General features: G+C 24.2%; 1 protein-coding gene across 2 annotated transcripts in view; it reads right to left on the bottom strand.

Annotated features, from left to right (window-relative positions):
- The window catches only part of Dh31-R (Diuretic hormone 31 Receptor), a 171735-nt gene that overhangs the window by 108560 nt on the left and 41268 nt on the right, over positions 1-21907 (bottom strand). For both annotated transcript variants that reach the window (XM_089220048.1, XM_089220050.1), the window contains exons 3-4: positions 13441-13554; positions 9771-9877 (exon numbers count right to left, since the gene is read on the bottom strand). In XM_089220048.1, coding sequence (XP_089076174.1) covers positions 9771-9877; positions 13441-13554 — 221 coding nt within the window. The remainder of the gene's footprint in view (positions 1-9770; positions 9878-13440; positions 13555-21907) is intronic.

Genomic DNA, 21907 nt, shown 5'->3' with positions numbered 1-21907 from the left:
CGATATTTTAATAGAATATCATGGTTTATACACTATACAGATATCATGCATATACATTATAGATACTGATATTATATAGAGTGATTCATCAAGCATTCTTACATCGATTTGTTAAATTAGATGAATTTATTAAATTTCTATTTGGAATTGTTGTGTACATTTTTTGGAATCATATTTTTAAATTCTTAGACTATCTATGTAATTTATGTGTTACGTGTCCTGTCGCTACATACACTTTTTCAACCATCCATTTTTATTACAAGTTGTTAAGAGAGTTATATTTACAAACATTTTTTATGTATCAAAATTCAAACGATAAAATTCTAAGTTTCTGAGTTATTGAACTTCAACAGTACTAATTAAGGTTACTACTGTTACTAGTCTCTGATACAAGTTAAAAATATTTAAGATCTATGATGATTTGAAAATTATAGTAGGTACTTAATATTCTTTTTTTTAATATTATAATTTGTAAATATTATCCAAGTATAATAAAAACTAGACTAAATATAAGTAATATAACACCGATTTAATATTTAATGTAAAATAATCATTAATTAAAGTACTATTAATTTTAGTACATAAAGTTTAATAGCTCAAAAACTATAATCGTTTAGAATTCCAATATAGATACACTCATATTTTCAAAAAAGCATTAAATTGTCAATGTACAATTGAAAGTAAGGTTCTCATTTGTATTTTCACAGAAAATTCACTTAATATAAAATATTAAAAGTGGAGAAGTGGATGTCACTCTGCTGTACAGTAGTTTATACAAGTGAGTTACCTACTATAATGGATGGTATTAAATTTGAATTGAATGATAATAATATCATTGTATACGAAAAACGATTCTGAGTGGAGACGGTTTGTCAGTATAGGATAATATTTTATAGTTTTATGCTCAATTATTTATATTACTATTATTTAAAAAAAAAAAAAGTGTAGGTGCCTATAAAATAAATTCGAAATTAATCAAATCAGATTAATTATGCACTTGACTCACCCAGTCATTTATTGAAGGTATATACAATTTATTATAAAGTATTAATATAAGTCACTAATGACATTAACTACCTATTACAATTAGAATATAAAGTATACTCTGGAAATTTTAAGTGCCAACGAATAATATTTTTAAATAACAATAATAATATAACTAAAGTTATTGTTATTCTTTGTTTAATATGTACCTAATTTCATCCAAATTTGAACTTAAATAACTATAAAAAAAACTGTGTTTCTATTGTTTTTAGATACTTTTTATAGCGGAATTCAAGACTTACGTGGAACCTTATTTTAAATTTTCAATCCTTAGTTTGAAAAGTTAAACGTTTTATACATTATTAACAACTAAAGAATTATAAAATTTTCAATTAAATACATTTTGTCAAAACTTGAACTTTAAAGGTTTCTAAAAAAAAAAACGTATTTATGTATTTTTAATATTTACTAACTGCTTTTATATCTACTTATGGGGAACATTGTATCACATTTTCAAACTGTTTGACCCAATAAGTAAAATTTTATTGACATTTATAGAATAAAAAAATGGCGGATAAGACGTGGATGACGCTCTGCTGTACAGTAGGTTACAAATGGGTTACTTTAATGGATGGAATTAAATTTGAATCCAATGATATTATATCATTGTATACGAAAAACGATTCTGAGTGAAGACGGTTTATCTGTCTAAGATATATTATAGATTATTAAAAAATTTCAAATCTTAGATTTAAAAAGAAAAACTTTTATGAATTTCTAGTTTAAAATAATTTGCGAATTTTCCTGATTTTCGTGATTTTTACACATGTTGTCAAAATTCAAACTTTGAATGCTTGTAAAAAAAAATTGTGCTAATATATTTCTTTTATTTTTCACCTGCTAGTGTAAAAATATGTTAGGAGCCTTATATAAAATTTTAAATTCTAAGATATAAAAGGAATATTCAAACTTTGAATGCTTATAAAAAAAAAATTGTCACTATGAATTTCTTTTATTTTTCAACTGCTATTGTAACAATATGTTAAGAGCCTTGAATTAAATTTTCAAGCTTTTCTGCCTATCAAATAAATTTTTATCGATATTAATTTAAAAAAAACTAATTAATAATGATCGAAAATGTCAAATGCCTATGAATAGTTCAACTTAAGTCGAAAATTTTTGAAAATTACATGGTGGATAGAATATACTTATATAAACATTCGGTGAAAACTTCATGTATATATGGTCATTTTTTTTAAAGTTACATCAAAAACCAAAATCGATTTTGTCGAAAAATGAGTGTGCGTAAAATTTCCCGTTTTTCCCTTAATTTTTAGTTTGTTTTTATCGATTATTTAGAAAAGTATTAAGAAGTTTTTACTTTTGACCCCCCCCCCCCCCCCCCCCCCCAAAGTACCAACTAGATTCACTTTCAGATCGAACGAGGTACTGAAGTCAAAAATCGAAGTATTTTTATTGCCCCAAAACTTGATGACAGACATAAAAAAAAAAAATAATAAAAATAAAAATAAAAACACACATCATGGGGTAAAATCAATACATTCATCGCTCTGCTCAGAATCTAAAATAGCTTTATTAATTTATGAATAGATAATGACAGTTTAAACATTAAGTAAAAATCTCATGTGTCTACGGTAATTTTTTTAGAGGTAAACCAATTTATGAAATCGATTTTCTCAATTTTTTTTTCTTGGTGCTTTTGAAGACTACTGGGAATTTCAAAATTTGACTTCCCCAATGCACCAAGTAGATTTACTCTTCAACCGGAAAAATCATTGAAGATGAGAAACGAAGCATTATTTCGACAATTTATCGTGGACACAAAAAACTCACACACACGCAACCTTGTAAAATAAATACATTAATTTCTCTACTCAGAATCTAAAAGTAAATTACGTAAAATATTATAGTCATAAATAATGTATACTTTAAAACACCTATAATCAGAATTTTAATAAAACATACTATTTAAATATCCTTGTTAAAAAATAATAATTGATAATATGTATTTTTTGATCCAATTACAACATCGACATAATACATAGTTATTAGTTTTTAACATTTTTAAATTTCTACATTTAAAACGCCACTAGGTTATTTCTTTTTAGTTTAACTAATGTAATGTTTATTGTATCAATTAATATTCTGATTGTAAATAAAGTTTAATAGATTGTATATATTAAATTGCAAAATAACCAGCACTTTTTTTTCTTTTTCTAATTACAATTTACCTACAATTTGTATCACACAAAAAAATATAGACTATTTTCACATTATGTACTAATATTATAACCGAAGTTATAGAATTTCAATTAGTATAACTTATAATTTTTGATGATTGTAATAAGTTATTCGAAGAATAAATCCTATATCATCATTTCTATGAAAAACACTCAGACCGAAGTCATCGTTACTTAGTTTAAATTCACGAATAAATGTCAAACGGTGTCATCATGGTCTCTCTCACATTATTATTACATGGACAGTTCGGTTGGTTTGATAATCCTTTTACATAGAAATGTAGTTTGTCGAAACGAAACTAAAAGTCAGTTTGTCTGTTTCCAACAGTGACAGATATAAGTGTATTATAACACTACTTAATTAAGGGATTTATATATAAAATTAATTTTATTCAAAGTTAATAATAACAAAATAATAAACACAATTTTGAGCATAATATTATTAAAACCATGATTTATATATAATGAGGTAGATAAGGTAATATAAAAGAATTATTTTCAAAGAGAAAATTTACAAAAAAATAACAATGGCTTCATAAAATGTAATAATAGCTAGTACTACACTACTATACATACACAGTTTATACTCACCTAATATGAAAAAATATTGAAAAAAATATTCAAACCATAAGACTATATTCAGTCAAATCCAAATCTATTTTAATACATGTTCAAATTTCTGTTTGACGAATTCAAGACAGAAATATTATATCACTATTCTTAAAATCCATACGTAAGAATATCATTATTTTATAAGACTAATAGGTAACCTGAACCTCAATAACTAAATTTGTCAACAAAAAAGTTTCAATCAAACTCAAAATATCTAAATATTATACATTAATTCTTGTTAAATATTTAAACAAACGCATATACAAACAATCATGGAGGTATTTGTATAATATACCAATATTTTTATACAAAACCAAATTTCAGAAAAAAATGAACTTGATCTGTTTCTAAAATACAAATAACTATTTAAAAAAAAAATGCACATTGACTTATATTGATCAAAAATAGTTATGTATACTGTTGTTTTACATACTAAATTCAAATATATATAAATTTGTCATTATTGTATGCATTATTATAGTTAAATTATTAACATGATAACTGATAAGTAAACTTAATTCAATTAATCTTCAGCGGTATTATAATTTATAAACAGTTCATATTTTATAATTTTATATTGATTTTATATTATATTTTATACCTATAGGCATTTAAAATCTTCGTTTACATTTATTAGCTACTATTAAGTATCAAATTACATACATATGACATTTATTTATTATGTAAACATAATTCATTTCTCTTTCATTATGATATTTTAACCAAGTTTACTAAAATGTATATATGATTTACAAATAACATAACTTTTATCCTGAAATGTCTGGTGCTCTAGATAACACTAAAACCCTTTAGGGATGAAAAACTTATGTACATCCTACCTGAAATTCCCTAAACGGTACTATAGAGACATATATATAAATACTATATTCTACACAATAACTCCATTTTCGCACAATTGATTTCAAAAAAACGTCTCAAAAAACAATGCATACCCACTGTATGTAAAATTTTAAAGTTTTACTTTGAGAATTATTTTAAAAAGTTTGAGAATCATATTGTGTTCAGCATATTAACTAATATATTTCGTAAAAAAACATAAAAATAAAATCATAGTTTTAATTGTAATTTTAGAAGTATTTTAACCTCGTATCAGTAAGCTGAGTTCAACTCAAAATTATAATCTTGATTCATATTCAGTCATTTATCATGACTTTCGAATAAGGTATACATAATACGAGTACAACAATATTCTGTAATGAAGTGCCACGAGAGCCTGACGTGAAATAGTTTGTATACCTTATAGTCTCTTTTTATGGAAAATTACCATAGTGAACAAACGTAAAAATATTAAAACATAAAATTCAGAAAACTTTTAAAATATGCGTATAGAAGACATCAAAAAAGTTTGAAAATGTCATACTGTTTGTAAATATAAAATTTTTGTAAATTTTTGTCGAAACTCTATAGTAAGTACCTATTATATTACGAGTATACATTATACAATTTACGTAATAAGAAGTTATAAAAAAATAAACCAATTTTGAAAAAATCTGCGGAACCGAAGGAACATAATTTAATTATTTAAAAGTCTGAATTGTTAAGTAGGTACATTTAAAAAAAAATAAACGTAAATAATATACATATAAACTAATGGCCAAATTGTGAAAAATTATTTGACCAATAGAATAAAATTGGATATTATATGGTTTAATATATTTTTATTTTGTACATCACAATGTTATTACTTATACAGGTGAATAAAAAAGACAATCCTACCTATTCTTGACCCTTAATTAGTGAGTCTCGTTTTCTTTCAAAGGATTAATATTTACGAGGTATTATGGCTTTATCCTTCTGGGCCCGTTTTTCCCCATTTTCGTTATTCCTTTTGTCTCCATTGTTATTGCAGACTAGTGAGGTGTGAATAAAATTTATAGTCACATAGTTTAAAAAAAAATTTTATTTGTCTTATGAAACATAAATAAGATTAAAACCAAGTATAGAAGATCTTAAGACCTGGAGTTAAAGATTTTTATTACTTAGACACTCAAATGTAGCTACAACTTTTAGTCAAATAAATTGAAAAAAAATAAGAAATATAATAAACCTAACACCTACTTAATGATATATTATACGATTTAGGTACAATATACATATTAAATCATATAATCATAATATTATATGCAATTTAATAATTCTGTCATAAAATTGATATGCATTCATAACTATCAACAAGTATTCATTGTTTTTTTAATTTTAATTTTTATACATCTCAATTTAATAATATTTAAATAATATACCTATCATATATCATGTATTTTTAGCGTTATTGTATCTTGAAAATTTTAACAAATTTTTACTTATGATTTAAAAATTAATAATATTAAACATACAAAATAATCTGTATATACAAGATGACTTGTCCTGGGTGATTCATCATCGCCTAGCTAGAACTGCTGAAGCTATGAATATGAACTTTGGATGGTAGTTTTGTTTCATGGTGCAGACACCCACCAAAAAAGAATTTTTTATAAATTCAACCCCTACCGGGGTTAAAAAGGTTTAAAATGAAAAGAATGACCTAGCTGGAACCACCGAAGATATGAGTATGGAATCGTGTCAGTAAGTTCATTTTGTAATGCAAAAACACCCTAAGACAGGATTTTTCAAAATTTGACCCTTACAGGGGTTAAAAGAGTTATATAATTTAAAGAATAAAAATTGTTTGTTTGATTGGTTTAATCTCTGGAACTATTTAACTGATTTAAAAATTTTTACCATCAGAAATCTACACAATCCCATGAATCTATAGGCTATATTATATCTTGATAAGTTGCCCTTAATTTTTTTATTGCAAATTTGAGATTTTTTATAAAAATAATGATAATATTAATAATAGTATTATATTTTTATGTATTATATGGTTGCTATTGGTTATACGATTTAATATAGAAGAATAAGAAATTAGCAATTTGTTATTAGGTAAAATTGTTTCACCTTAACAAAGCTAAAAATGCGATAAAATATTATGATAGAATCTGTTTTTAGTCCTGTATTTTAAATGATTGTGTTAAAAATCTTTTATGTAGATCAAGGTTGGTTAAATCTACGGGAATTTGTCACGGTAAGTTTTTATCATGACTAGACGGGTATAAACGATGAAATAACAAAACATTTTGACACATATACATAGAGTCGATATTTTTAACGATCAACCAAGTGAACGGGGATCAGCTATAGTAAATAAATAAATACTTAATATTTCTACTTTTATCAATTTCAATCATTATTTATATATAATTAATTTTCATAATAATTTATATTCCACACTGTTAAAAGTATTGAGATAAAGTATATACACATCATTATCAGTATATATATACAGGGTGATTCTTTTATCAAACAACACTTATATGGTATGCGTGTGTAAATACCACCTAACATACACCTATAACACACAACCACCCAAAACCACCCAACTTTGGGAGGCTATATCTTGTTAACGGATTAACGAAAATTAAAATTTTAAACGTGAAAATTCATCGGAAAAAAGCCTTTTTAGTTTATGGCATTTTAAGTATAGGTTGTCATTTGAAAATCAAAAGTTGATAATGGTTTACCTGATAAATATAAGGATGAAGATATTTAAAAATATATATATAGTTCTAACGAGATGGATCTAAAATTTTGAAAAAAAAAAAAAATTGAAAAAAGTCAATAGTTTTTGAAATAATGAGTGTTGTTTGATAAAAGAATCACCCTGTATATATCTATATATATATATATATATACAGGGTGATTTTTTTATCATGAACCACTCATTATTTCAAAAAGTATCAATGTTTTTTTACAAAGTTTCATGTTTTTAAAAAAACAACGTTTTTATGAAAAAATTATATTTTTTAATATTTTTTATCCTTATATTTTTTTAAGTTTTTTACTTTTTTGAATGGCAACCTAGAGTTTTAATTTCATATTCCAAAGCAGAATATTTTTCTAAGTATTTTGATACGTAAAAATCGAATTTTGGACGAGTAATTTATGAATTATAAGTATTTAAAGTTTAGACAATCGGAGTAGTGGACAAACATTTTGCGGAGTAACCCCGTACCACTCCACTCCACCAATCTAAACTTTAAATACTTATAACTCACAAACTACTCGTCCAAAATTCGACTTTTACGTATCAAAATACTTAGAAAAATATTCTGCTTTGGAATATGAAATCAAAACTCTAGGTTGCCAATCAAAAAAGTAAAAAACTTAAAAAATTGTAAGGATAAAAAATATTAAAAAATATAATTTTTTCATAAAAACGTTGTTTTTTAACAACATGAAACTTTGTAAAAAATATTTTCAAAAACATTGATACTTTTTGAAATAATGAGTGGTCCATGATAAAAAAATCGCCCTGTATATAATTACATCATTAAAAAAAAATTGATAAATGTGTTAAGAAGGAATGTTCAAAATTAAATTTGTTGACTTTGTTTAACTTTAAACATCGTTGTATATGAATAAACTTTTTTCCAAACTTTCAATTTTGATAAAAGAGAAGGTAGCGTTGAGATTGATGTTGATAGATGTGTTTGATCTGAGAGTTTAACAAAACATTATTGAAAACCCTTATCCCTCATATCCCTGCTATAAAATGCCGATAGCAGGATGCTTGACATAACATTAACAATTATTTATAGCACATATTTTAACGAAATTATCACAATATTTCGTTATTGTTACGATGGTCCTCAATAGTAAATAAATATATCTATTACAATACAAAGAACGTAGGAATAACATGTTTGTCCTAATATGTATTTACTATTAGAATAATTCTTATAGTTACCTATGATTAATGTCGTCAAAATTAATGTTTTTGGAAATTATTTGTTGTTCATAATTTCACTATTGCAGTACACAAACTATGAAACATATTCTGTACAAAATGTCAACATGGTACACTTTCCGAAATCAATATCGAAGAAAAACAAATGTATTGGATATCTGTGTTATGTTATCAGTTGATAAATACCAAAAATGTTATTTAAAATCACTTTAAAAACTAGTTCAGTGTATACGATACCTTATATTTATGATAAGGTATCAAACACCGATATGGTGGAAAGATGGAGATAGAAAATTCTAAGCTATTTGCTAGATTCCAATCTGGAGTAACTCTTTGAGTTTTAACATGGATTTATATTGTTATGTAATATATGAGATCAATTTAAAAGTTGACTTTTACTTGAATCAATAGATCCCGAAGAAATATTTCGTATTCCTTAATACTCGATACCTACAAATAGCAGATAAGGTATTTTATTCGGTGAGAAAGTGGGAAATTGTGTACCTACTCTGATTCAATGTTTCTTGTATGTTATCCGTCATTGTTAGAAATAAATATAATATACATAGTAATAAACTCTGAATAAGGTATACTGTGAGAAATGATCAATATTTTTATTTTTTTACATTAATACTGTCGACTGTTAAGGAACCAGCAGGGAAAATAAATATAATACATTAAAATATACTAACTCAATATATATATTGAAATTGACTACTATCTATGAGTAATAATTTAATCACCTGTTAACTAGTCATGAAAATAAAATCGTATTTCGTAGTCACTAGTTTTTACTTTGATAACTAATAAGTATTGGCCTAGCACTAATTATTGTACTAAATAACATATATATTATTATGTTTATATTATAAAAAATTCACTCTTGCATTAAAACTAACTATGGTAAATGCAAATGATTAAGTGTAAAATTGACATGTTACGCACTTGTGCAGTGAAGACAACGAATACGAATAATGTTGCATATCTACGCCTCATATTACCCTCATATTTTACCCTATATAATGTTATATACATTGTAAATAATAGTATAAATAAATACTTAAATCTGTAAAAATTATGGTATTGCATATAAGTTATATACTTACATTGTAATCTTCGTGGTTTATACAAGTTGTGTAGTTGGACCAGACTGCACGCGATATTGGGTGCTTGAACCATGTGGCATTTTTATTGCAAATCTTGTAAGCAGTTCCTAAAATATAAAATTTTGAATTTTAATAAAGCTCAAGAAATAAAAAATTCACATATTACTAATTATTCAACTATTGGATATGCCTAAATTATGTAACAAATAAATTGAAGGAGAAACTTGTTCGATTATCTTAAGAATTAGTCATTTAAAAATTATTATGTTTTTTAACAAAAACGTTCTGAAGATAATATTAATAATATAAGATTAAACTATTATTAAGTATTTAGATTTTTATCACTATGTTTAATGAGATAAAGCTACCATTGGTTTTAAAAATATGTGTTTCTTGCGTGACAATTTTTTTTAAAGAGCAAAAAAATTCTTGAAATGTCTTTCTACTTTCAGGAAAGAAGTCTTTGGTTGAAAAATTAGATCAACTAAATACAAAAAAATGACATAAAAATAGCATGCAAAGATGGCCTTCATAAAACCAATTTATTTTAAAATTATGTTAAGGAATAATGGAAATAATTTTTATACATTTGCAAATTGTTTCCTATACGTAGTCAAATAAAAATATAGAAATAGATAGGGAACATATGCTATGCCAGCGTTCATTCAAAACCATTGGTTTTTTTAAATTTTTTTATCTATGATTTATCATAAATTTACATAATTATTATAAATGTCACAATTTCTCAGCATGAGTGTCGCCTGAATCACAAAAAGCAACGGGAGGTGCAAAAAAAGTTTTGCAAGAACCGAGAAAAAACCAAAATGTTTACAATAGAAATAAATTATTTCAGCACACATTTTGCGTGAATCATCTATTTAACAATCACCAAAATAATGTACACGATTGTTATTTCCACCCAAAAACTTATTTTTAATTTTACGTTGTATCGGCACCAACCGAATGTGAAATATTATCCGAATCTAAAATCTAATATATAAGGTCAGAGACCAGATTCGTGCAGTCCCTCTAAGTTGTCTAGTATATAGCTTAATCAAAAATCTTTAATAACGGAAATAATCCCTCGTATAATTGAAGACTTCTGTATAAATTAGCAAAAAGTTAACATTCATTTTTATAATTTTTTCCTGAGTAAAAAATGTAGGTTTTCATAGGTTAACCGACACTTTTTCGATTACATGATCTATGATGAACCAACTGTGTGATGTAAATCAATATAGACAATAGCTATTATTCCATTCCCAAATGTTATATATCCAAACATTATATGTGATTTAGTAATCCCTAGGAAGGACTTAGTTTTGGGTTTCTAATCGTGAATAACGCTGATTATCCCGACCGTTAAATAACTCTTGGTGTTTGGTGAATACGACATGTTCCAAAACTGACGTTTGATGGCGATTTTAAAATTGCCTGTAGGTTGATAGACAATCACTTGTTATAAATTTACCATAAGTCTTTCCTGGAACTTCAGTGTCATCTTCTACTCTACGATACTTGTATTTATAAACTATACATATACTTGTAGGTTATATGAAGAAAGTATTGAGAAGATAGATGTCATTATATTGCCCACCTATGTATTGTTACTCGCATGTCTTGTTCTTATTCGTTATTAGAACGATCCGATGAGAGCGCGCACTTGGCACTCTCCCATTATTTTTGTCAGTTGTGTAATATTAGTTAATTTTATCTTTGTTATACTTTATCTTATAAGATGTTTTGACCCTTGAGATGCTGCTGAAGATTTCCTCCAATACCCTTGTATTACCGCAATTTCCCATAACGTTGTATTTGTCCAGAGCTGTGCCGTACATATTTTAATTATTATAATTAATATACTCGTATAACATATTCACCAAATATTATATATTTTATCATTTTTTATGAAATTTTATAATATGATTATCAAATTATTAAGGTGTTGTTTATGCTATTTATTGACATTTGCCATTTTTACTCTATAAGTAAATTACTTAAAACTAAGGACAAGGTGTCCCTACATTTATAAACCACTATATACGCTCACACTATAGGTACCTATTTATTCATATCATGTTATTTTTATATAATATCTTTAATTTTAAATTCCTAAATAGTTATTTAATATTTGTATACATATACTTTCTTTCTTTTTTGTTTTTGTTCTGTTTTATGTTATTTATATTCACATTATACTTTTAAGTTGTAACCCATAATATGTGCAGTGTGCACTTAACACAAACTATCATTACACAATATTTTTGTAGTTGGAATTTATTTCCGTAAATAAATTATTAAGTAGTTCTTACAGAAATTCAAGTAAATAAAAAAAGACATATTTTTTTTTAATTGATTTGATTTAGAACTTTGATGAAGTTCACAAAAATCACAAAATATTGACCGTATTTTGTTGTTAAAAAATAATCATAAAATGTCATCGAAAATTTCTCATTTAGCGATTTTTTTTTTAGCTTTTTATTTTAAATCTAGCTCAACAACATTTAGCAATTTAAAAATGAAAATAAATATTATAAACATTTTTTTTTACTTATAAGTGTTTGAAGTACAAAATTTGATAAACATTTTTTAAATAAATAGCTACCTTCCTTTTTACAATTCAGTAATTTAATATTTTGTTATAATTCAAAAAAATATTAAACCATAGGGACTTGAAACGTTTTTCCATCAAGTGTATTAATGTTTTTAACACGCGATGAAATCGTTAACTATATATATATACATATATATATATTAACATAATATGACAGTATATATATATACTATGATCCAATATAGTGTAATAGTTATTATATAATATATGCGAGGTTATTGGAAAAATATTAGTTAAAACTAACATATTTTCTTATGGAAAAGTCAATAACTATAATAACAATATCAATTAATTTGTTTATTGTAAAAAAAAAAAAATAGAATTAATAAAGGTTGATACACTATTTCTGCTGAGGATCATTTTTCATATGGATTAATTTAATATTTAATTCAAAATTTAACACATTACAGTGCAATATTAAATTACAAGGTACACTCATTAACTACAACTATACAAAAAAGCTATAAAACGAATTATTTTTTGTTTACACAGATGTATACGCAATTTATAATATTGCAGGAAAAATACAAAAAAAATTTTAATTTAGGACCGCTTTGAAAGTATTTGGCTGAATAAAAGTGTACCTATCTTCCAAAAAAGTTCGATATTTTCAATTAATATCCCCTTGGCCCTTGGAGATGGAATTTGAAAAACGAAAAATATTGTCAATAAAAATAAATTATAATAATCAAATAACAATACGATTTAATATAAATATTAAATCATTCAAAAAAAATAAAATACTGATCTATAAATACTGAAACTATAAATACTTTTATAGGCTTTCTTTCTATAGGTTTTTAATAATACGTTAAAATGAATGAATAATGTAACCAAGGACTAGGGTTTGTTAGATATTACATTTAAATTTATTTTTATTTTACCTTTTTAGTTTCAATGGTATAAAAATAAATACATAAATAATCACAAATAAATAACAAAATTGTTAGTCATATTATATAAATAAAAGAATACTGTTATCTTTATCGTAATTGAAAAAAAGTTATGATCTTTAAACAAATGTGCAAGTGTTTAAAGTCAACAAATGAAACTCACTTGTTGGATCAAATCCAGAAATGAATTCTGGACATGGTTGGTGAACGGTGACTCCGGCTTCAGTATCTGCCCAGCAAAGCCATCCATCAAATGTTCCCCGACAGAAATGTGAACCTGTTAAAAAAAACCAACCTTAATCCTTTTAGATAATTTAAGAGACTGAATACGACGCATGTGTAAAAAATATGGATACACAAACTTTATAATTTTTAACTTTATAACAAAAATGTATAGGTAATAACGGCTATAAAGAACATAATATGCGATAATATGACACGATATTTAGACAAGTGGACAATTGGACTTCAAAAATAATAATAAATCGATCGATTAAAACAGTTATTTGTGTTTATTATTATACGACAAAGGTGAATAAAAGTATCAAAAAATGTATTTATATTAAAAAAATGATAAAACGATTTTTATAAATATGTTATGAAAATAATATCATCGGTTTTATAGTTAGGAATATATTAACTACAGAAATAAAACATAATTTCTATGTTTAAAAAGTATTTCACTTAATATAAGTTAATATAAAATCATACATTTTTAACATTTAAATTTTTCTTTAACTTTTTTATAATCTTCTTATTTGGCTTATTCTAATAAATAAATTTTCGCAATATTTTAATTTTTAACTTTTACAACTGATATTTAGTTTTTCTCAATAAGATAGATTTATTGGTGGTTAATTTATTTTTTTTTTGAATATACTACACCAGTACTTTTAATAAATTAGATTGGTAAATTCAAAGTTGCTGGATAATTGTATAAGACAATCAATAATGTTATTCAAACCACAAAATCTTAATATATAATCGTCTTAATGTTATAGTTTTGCCATCTTAAAAACGGTTTAACATAATATAAAAATTGAAGACAATACCTATAGATGAAAACTAAAAGAAAGTTTTACATAATAATATTATACCTAGTATCATTTTAATATAATACGATTAATGAAAAAAAATGTTTTTTATTTACAAGGCTGGGAAAGTTAATGATTTTTTTAAATTCAGTTAAGTTAATATGCATCAAAAAAAAAAATAATAAAAGTTAAAAGTTAATACACATTTTTATAAAACTTTTTATTCAGTTAAAAAAAGTTAATTTTTTTTTACAACGTTGTAGTGTACTTTATTTTTTTATAAATCCAAAACTAATTTATAGACTATATATTGTTTATACTTAATACAGAATTTCCATATAGTATATTGTATTTCATTGAGGTTTTAATTTCTTAAAAATAAATAGTAGTTACTTATCCAATAAATAATAACTAATAATTAATATCTGAAAATAATGAATTCATATTATTTAATTAAGCTTTGCAAATAAATATAATGTTTTGTGTGTGCGTGTTTGTGATAAAGTATTACACTATCACTATATAATCAATAAATAAACACAAAATATTTTTAAAGAATACATTTTTAAACTATTAGTTATATTATTATCCATATTCTATTTTTTTAAGCATTATATAATAGTATATATAATTTATAGGTTCAGGTTCAGCTATACATATTCAACTTAATAATTTCTTCTTCTTTTAAAAAAAAAATTATTTTATTATTTAAAGTTAAGAACAAAAAAAATATATACAATACATAGATTTTTTAACACAAGTCAATTAAAATATATTTGATCATTATATAATGATTAGATAAAAAGTCTATAGTAAAATGATCTATAATATGGTAAAGATTAATTTAGACTTTAAATGGATTACCGATTTGCTCTCTTAAATCTAGATTATTTTAGATTATTATACCTTTGAGATATAAAATAAAAATAAGTGACTGAAATAATAGATCAAAATAACTTCAATGACTCCTTTATACAATTATACATAATATTATATGTATAAAAAATTTAATTTTTTTATTTTATAAAACGATAACATTAAAACACCTGAACACATCTGTTAAAATTATACAAAACTAATTTTTACTCTCAAACACTTAAGTTTTGCCACATACGTGACTTAAGACCACATTCTATTTGTCTTAACAGTGACAGACGTAAGATACGAAAATCTGAGAGTCCGGGAGATATTGTACTTCTAAAGAAAAATAGATATTTAAGACAAGAAAACTTTTCATGCAAAACTTAAACAACCACAAGATTATTACTAACACGTAATATTATAATAGTAAAAAAACAATATGTATACCTTCAACACACATAAAAATGTATGTGTTACAGAAGCGACGCGATCATAATATAATCGGATTACGAATCAAAAGTTGGAACAATCAAATTTAATTATTATGTCACAGTTACAATCTGGAGTTTAGTGGATCGATATAACACCATATTCCATAATGAAGACTACGTATCTCGTATCATTGTCGTCAACCAATTTTGAACATAATAATAAGTAAAACTACAATACCCTGAATTGGCCAATAAAATTCTGAAAAAATTATTACTTTCTAAAAACTTCCTATTAATAAGAAACTGAATTTTCTCCATTGGCTATTTAATTCAAATAAAAAATCGGTCCAAGATGAACGTTGAGATATTAATTTTATTTTCATTGCATACGAAAAATATTTCTTAACGGAAGCGTTGTGTCGGCTTCTATTTATAAGAATATTTTATAATTAATTTATATGAACACCGATAATGTTCTATGATTTCCATATTTAGTACAGTATATTGCTAGAACTATTTCCAATCAAAATCATATTATATAACTATCTATGATGTAGGTCCTATGCGATTGCAAAAAGTTTCAAGTATATAAGACTTATATTTTTAAATTATAATGAAACTTTACTATCGCATTTATAAACTTTAACTATTAAGTATCTTTTAAAATGTAAGCTACACGACTACACTTTATTCAACATTTTAACTTGAAAAACGTATAGCGAAAATGTTGTTTGTATATTTTTGGTATTTATAACTACTATAATTACAGCTTAAGAGAAATGTATTTTATTTTTAAATATCTTGAACGTGCTTATATATTTTAAACAATATTTAAAAACATGTATATGTACATTTTCAAATTTTCATAAATTGTTTAAAAATAGCTTAAATTAAATCAGAATTTCATCGTATATAGATAGTTATAAATTAATATAATAAATATGTAATATAATTAAATGTGTTACGTAGGTTTATTTTTTTTTTTGTTTTACCCAAATTATTCGAAAACAATTTAGATGATTACTAGATACTATAGAATTTATCATATTTTAACCTACATCTAAATCCAATTTTCTAGTGGATACCATCCATTTAACATAAGATAGATATACATGTTTCCTTCAAAAAAACACATACCACTATAAAATCATTAGTCATCACATTCAACGCTCTCCATCTGAATTTAAAAGTTTTTTTTTTATACCAATAATCGGTGGTTGTATTTTAGCTCTTTAATTTACAATGAATCATTTAAAAACAACGACAGAAAAAGGTAGAGGTGTTACGCGGTAACTCGTAAATTTACCCGAGCCTGCATGATTTATTTCAACTGATAGGATTAGTAAAGAACAATATAGCTCAATCTTAATCCAATGATGGACCGTACTCCAACTGTATGATGGGCAATTTGTTTATTTTATAGTGAATTATATTTAAAAATGTCAAAAAAAATCTTCTTGAAAACATCCACAGTAATATATTATAATGTATTTTAAATCAACCGTGACGTACCTGCTCTGATAATTCCTGAGTGAATTATTTATACTTAAATAAAACAAAAATTTTTAAGCGTAACATTTTAATTACATTTATGAAAGTAATTATAGTGACAACTGATAAGTGATTAATGTTTACTTTAAGATCTCCAAAAAATCTCCGACTTCATAATATAGGTACACTGTGCAGTAATCAGAAAAAAAAAATGACAAATCTTCTCGTTGAAAAGTACTTGAATAGTTCGATTTATTCAAATTTTAATGATCATAAGATTTATTGCAGTATGGACAAGTAATGGTATTTAAAGCATATAATTACCAATGTAGCTAATCTACTAATAATTCAAGACATGAAACTAACAATTAATAACTTAATGCTAATAGTTCTTTAATGATTAGTATTGTAATGGAATTAGACTCCTAAAGGGTGTTAACATTATTTGAATAAAATGTTTAAACATTTCATTTATTTATTCATTACATAGAACATTGTATAGTTATAATTAATAAGATTACGATTTTAATTTCATTTTCCTAGTGCCAAATCAGTTGTTAAATTATAGTATATAAAATCATCAAAACATACTAAATATATAGAATTTAAAAAAATATCAAAATAAACGAAATCAAAAATGATTTAACATAACATTGTAATAATTTTATATGCATTTCAATGTTGGAATAAGAGTTAAAATATGTATAATATATATATGATGTTTATATAGTACGTATATTATACTAGCTGTAAAATTGTATTACTAGACCCCTTACATTTTTTTTTTTAAATCACTATAAAAATTGCACCAATCATATATTATAATTTCTATTTTGTGCATAGAAAATTATGATTTAAGTAGTGATTTAATAGTGGAATGTTCCAAGGTTCTACGATTAATATTTATTAAATTAAAAACATGATATACCAATAATCGTTCAATAATCATTGTATTTAACCTATTATATAGCCATAAATATGATGAACATTCCATCCCACATTATCCTATAAACTTCAAAATGTCACCAAATAGGAAGTTGCAAATCAAGTTTGGTTATTTGCAAATCCGTTATTCTAATTTAGTTTTTTGCAGAATGGAGGATAATTTAAATTATAAGCAGCATGCATCAAACATCATACTTACAAAGAAAATATCATCTTCAAAAAAAAAAAAAATCTGTGCAAGTGAATATTATTTTTCTGTGTCAAATCTAAGGTCAATTTGATGGTTGTGATCAATTTGAATTCAATTAATCGTTAATCATCTTATTATCTGTTTTTTTTCTAATCGTTATCTTGTTATAAAAGTCAAAAATAAAAATTGTAAATACTTTCTCTAGATATAGATAGCCTACTGTTGGCTAGGAATGTCTTATAAAATAAAATAAATTTATAATTTAAAAAAATATTACTAAAAACTATTTTGATCGATATATTAGTCTAGGACCTAAGATATAGACCTAAGATAGCAGTATAATAATTATACTGCTATTAGTAATAATAGTCAAGTAAATAATACCTTCAGTATAAATCTTATATGATATTTTTTATTTTTTTGACCAAATGAATAATTTTTATCTACATAATAAATATACCTAAACTAAAACTTAAATAAATCCAAGAAGCACCTAAACGATGAAAATCTAACTTTTTGATTTCCTTGGTTAAAACAATTATTTTAATAGTAATAATATTATAGGATTTTGGTTTTTCTCGATTATTTTAAATAGTACTAAGAATTTTCAATTTTAACCTTTTATTAATATCAACTGGATCCAACTAATTGCTACCAGGAACCTCCATAAAACTATTATTGATGATCATAGCATTTTGTCTACTAGTAAAAGCATTTCCAGACACAAAAAAATCACATTGTTGTAAAATGATTTTATTTATATTAATCACTACGCTCCGAATATATAATAATATATAATATAAATAGGTATAAGTAATTTGCTATACATATTTGAAAATTTAAAAGTTAATCGAAAAAAACATGCCGAAAAATATCGAAAAAACCTTAAAAAAAGTACAAAATTATGCGTACAATTATTATTTTATGATAGTTTCAAGTTGATCAGATAATGTGGATGAGGACTGGGGCCATCTTCCATGTACACAATATAATAGCTTGGAGCACAGATATTTAGTAGATCGATTCAACGTGTCAGGAACATGTGTACGGCATGATCTACCTGAATTCCGAATTAATGGATTGAGTCAATCTTTATGTAAACTGCTACAAAAGATTTCTTATGAAACCCGATTTGCTATTATTCAGTTGTATTTTGAAGTCGATAAGACAAATTAGAGGAAACAACTTCATGAACATGGACTATAATAGCCTATAGGTATATTTTGTACATCGATTCAACGTGTCTGTATAAAATGTCAACGGCATGTGGTGTACCTGAGTCCCGAATTAATGGATTAAGTCAATCTTTATGTAAGCTGTTTCGACATATATCTTACGAAGTTCTTCATAATACAAGAAAAAAATATGACATAGGTATACTGAAAAAACTGTAGGTACTAAATTATTGTTAAATTAATATACTTGCCTTATAATCAGCAATACTTATAGTATCGTAGAATTGAAAAAATAATATTTCAAGTATTTATTTATTTAACAATGATATAGTATCAACATATTATATCAGAATCAAAATTATATTACAGATTAGGTTAAATATTAACTAATAGTGTCATAACTACAACTTAATATAGTATACATTCTAAATTATTCCCAATGCTTATTATTTTTAAAATAAATGAAAATTTACACAAAAAGATTTATTATAACCCAACAAACACATAATAATAATTGTTAATATAAACAATTTATCTGCAATTATCTCAAAGTATTAACTCATTATTACAGATCACTGTCTAATAATTACTAAAGACTAGGATTTATATTTATTTTATATTTATCAGAAATTTTATTTCTAGTTGAAACTATCAACATTTATCTTTAGCTTACACGATTTTATTATTTAAATGGTAATAATTTCTAAAATTAGAATGAAATAACCTTTTATAAAATGTAAAGATTATTATCTAGGGAATTTAATATGATTTATAATTTAATTTTAAAGCCTATGAAACTCTCTAGATAATATTCATCATATCTTACACATACCATAAATTATATAATAAACCATTTCACTCTTATTTTAGAAATTATTATGATTTTAATAATTATTATAAACGTAAAATTTTCTATTCTGTGGGTCAGAGAGAGAGAGAGAGAGAGAGAGAGAGAGAGAGATATAAATGTAAATTGAGAATTGGTAAATATTAATTAATTAACTAAAAATTTTGCTATTTTATATTGTATTTAAACCCTAGCCTACTAATAAGTTAGGTACATATAGTTTAACAATTTTCTCATTTTTTTGTAAAGCACAATGTTTTTAAAACCTATTGAAAAAATATATATATTTAAGCAAAAGGAAGTCCGTTCACTGGATGGTTTCTTCCCTCGCCCTATTCATATTTTTTTAATATATTGTATCACATATTCTTATTATGCCTCTGTGTTTATATTGTATATTCTCAAATAAAAGTTAAAAAAAAAATAAAAATATTTTTAAATATTATGTACCTAATTATGTTTCATGCTATAAGTTTCACATCACTAACCTAACTGGAAAAGTTATTAAATTGTATAGAAGGTATCGAGTCTCGAGTTTATATCGTCGTTGAGTAGATAACTGTAATATTAGTGTTAAATTTAAATCCAATTGCGATTCATTGCTCATTAAAAATTACTCTGAGTGACCACAGTTTATCAATCTATATATTTCTAAAGAAATTGTATTATATTATATTCATATTGGTATAAATAATTTATATCCCCATGATTATTACTGTAGGTTCATCTAGTTTTTGACAAAAACAAGATACGACAATAAATTGCCTATACATTTCAATAGAGCAATTATTATAATATTATTCTAAATAACTAAATAACAAATATGACTAGGTTGATACTAATTAAATGAAAATATCTAAATTCTTTGATTACTAATATATTATACTGAAAATTATATTGTGTATAGTAGTATATTACAATTTAAGTAATAGAAGAATCTTTTAGGTTTCTATGATTAATATTATTTGAATTACAAGAAAAATAATGAAAGTCTAAGAAGAAATCGTCATTTTACATTTGAATATTAAATGTCATCAAGATTTAATTCAATTAGATATTCATTAATATGTAAGTGGTTTCATGCTAAGCTTTATTTTTAATTTCAAGTCAAAAAAACTTACGAGTATTACGTCCAAGCTATAAAAATTGTATAGTACATAAATCGATAACAAAAAATGCTAAAATAATTTCAAATGTTGTGTAAAACGTCCAAATGTATATAAATTGTACAAAATAATTTTTTTTACCTACTTTATAAAGTGATTTTGGACATAAAAAAACACTATGGTAAAACCGATAAATTCATGGCTACGTTCATAATCTTTTATAAAAACAATGATTTATTGACTACGGTCATTTTTGACTTCATATAATGTTATATTATATACATTATATATATATATATATATGGATTTAAAATAATATCGAACTTTTTTTTTAAATACGTAGATGTTACACTTAAAACTTATGATGAATAAAGCATAAATGTGTAACTTGTATTTTTTTTTTTTTTTAAATAAAGAAGAGAATTAAGTACAACATTAAATTCTATAATTTATAAGTGCCAGATAATATGGAAATAAAAGATAGGTATATTATTTTAATAAAATATATTGAAACAAAATCTAAAAGAAAATAATTTATTATGATTAATTG

This window comes from Diuraphis noxia, unplaced genomic scaffold (assembly GCF_037042655.1).
Source record: "Diuraphis noxia isolate RWA-SAM2 unplaced genomic scaffold, SU_Dnox_SAM2 contig0002, whole genome shotgun sequence".
NCBI lineage: Eukaryota > Metazoa > Arthropoda > Insecta > Hemiptera > Aphididae > Diuraphis > Diuraphis noxia.
The sequence above is the reverse complement of the archived record's forward strand: the minus strand, read 5'-3'. Positions and strand labels throughout refer to the sequence as shown.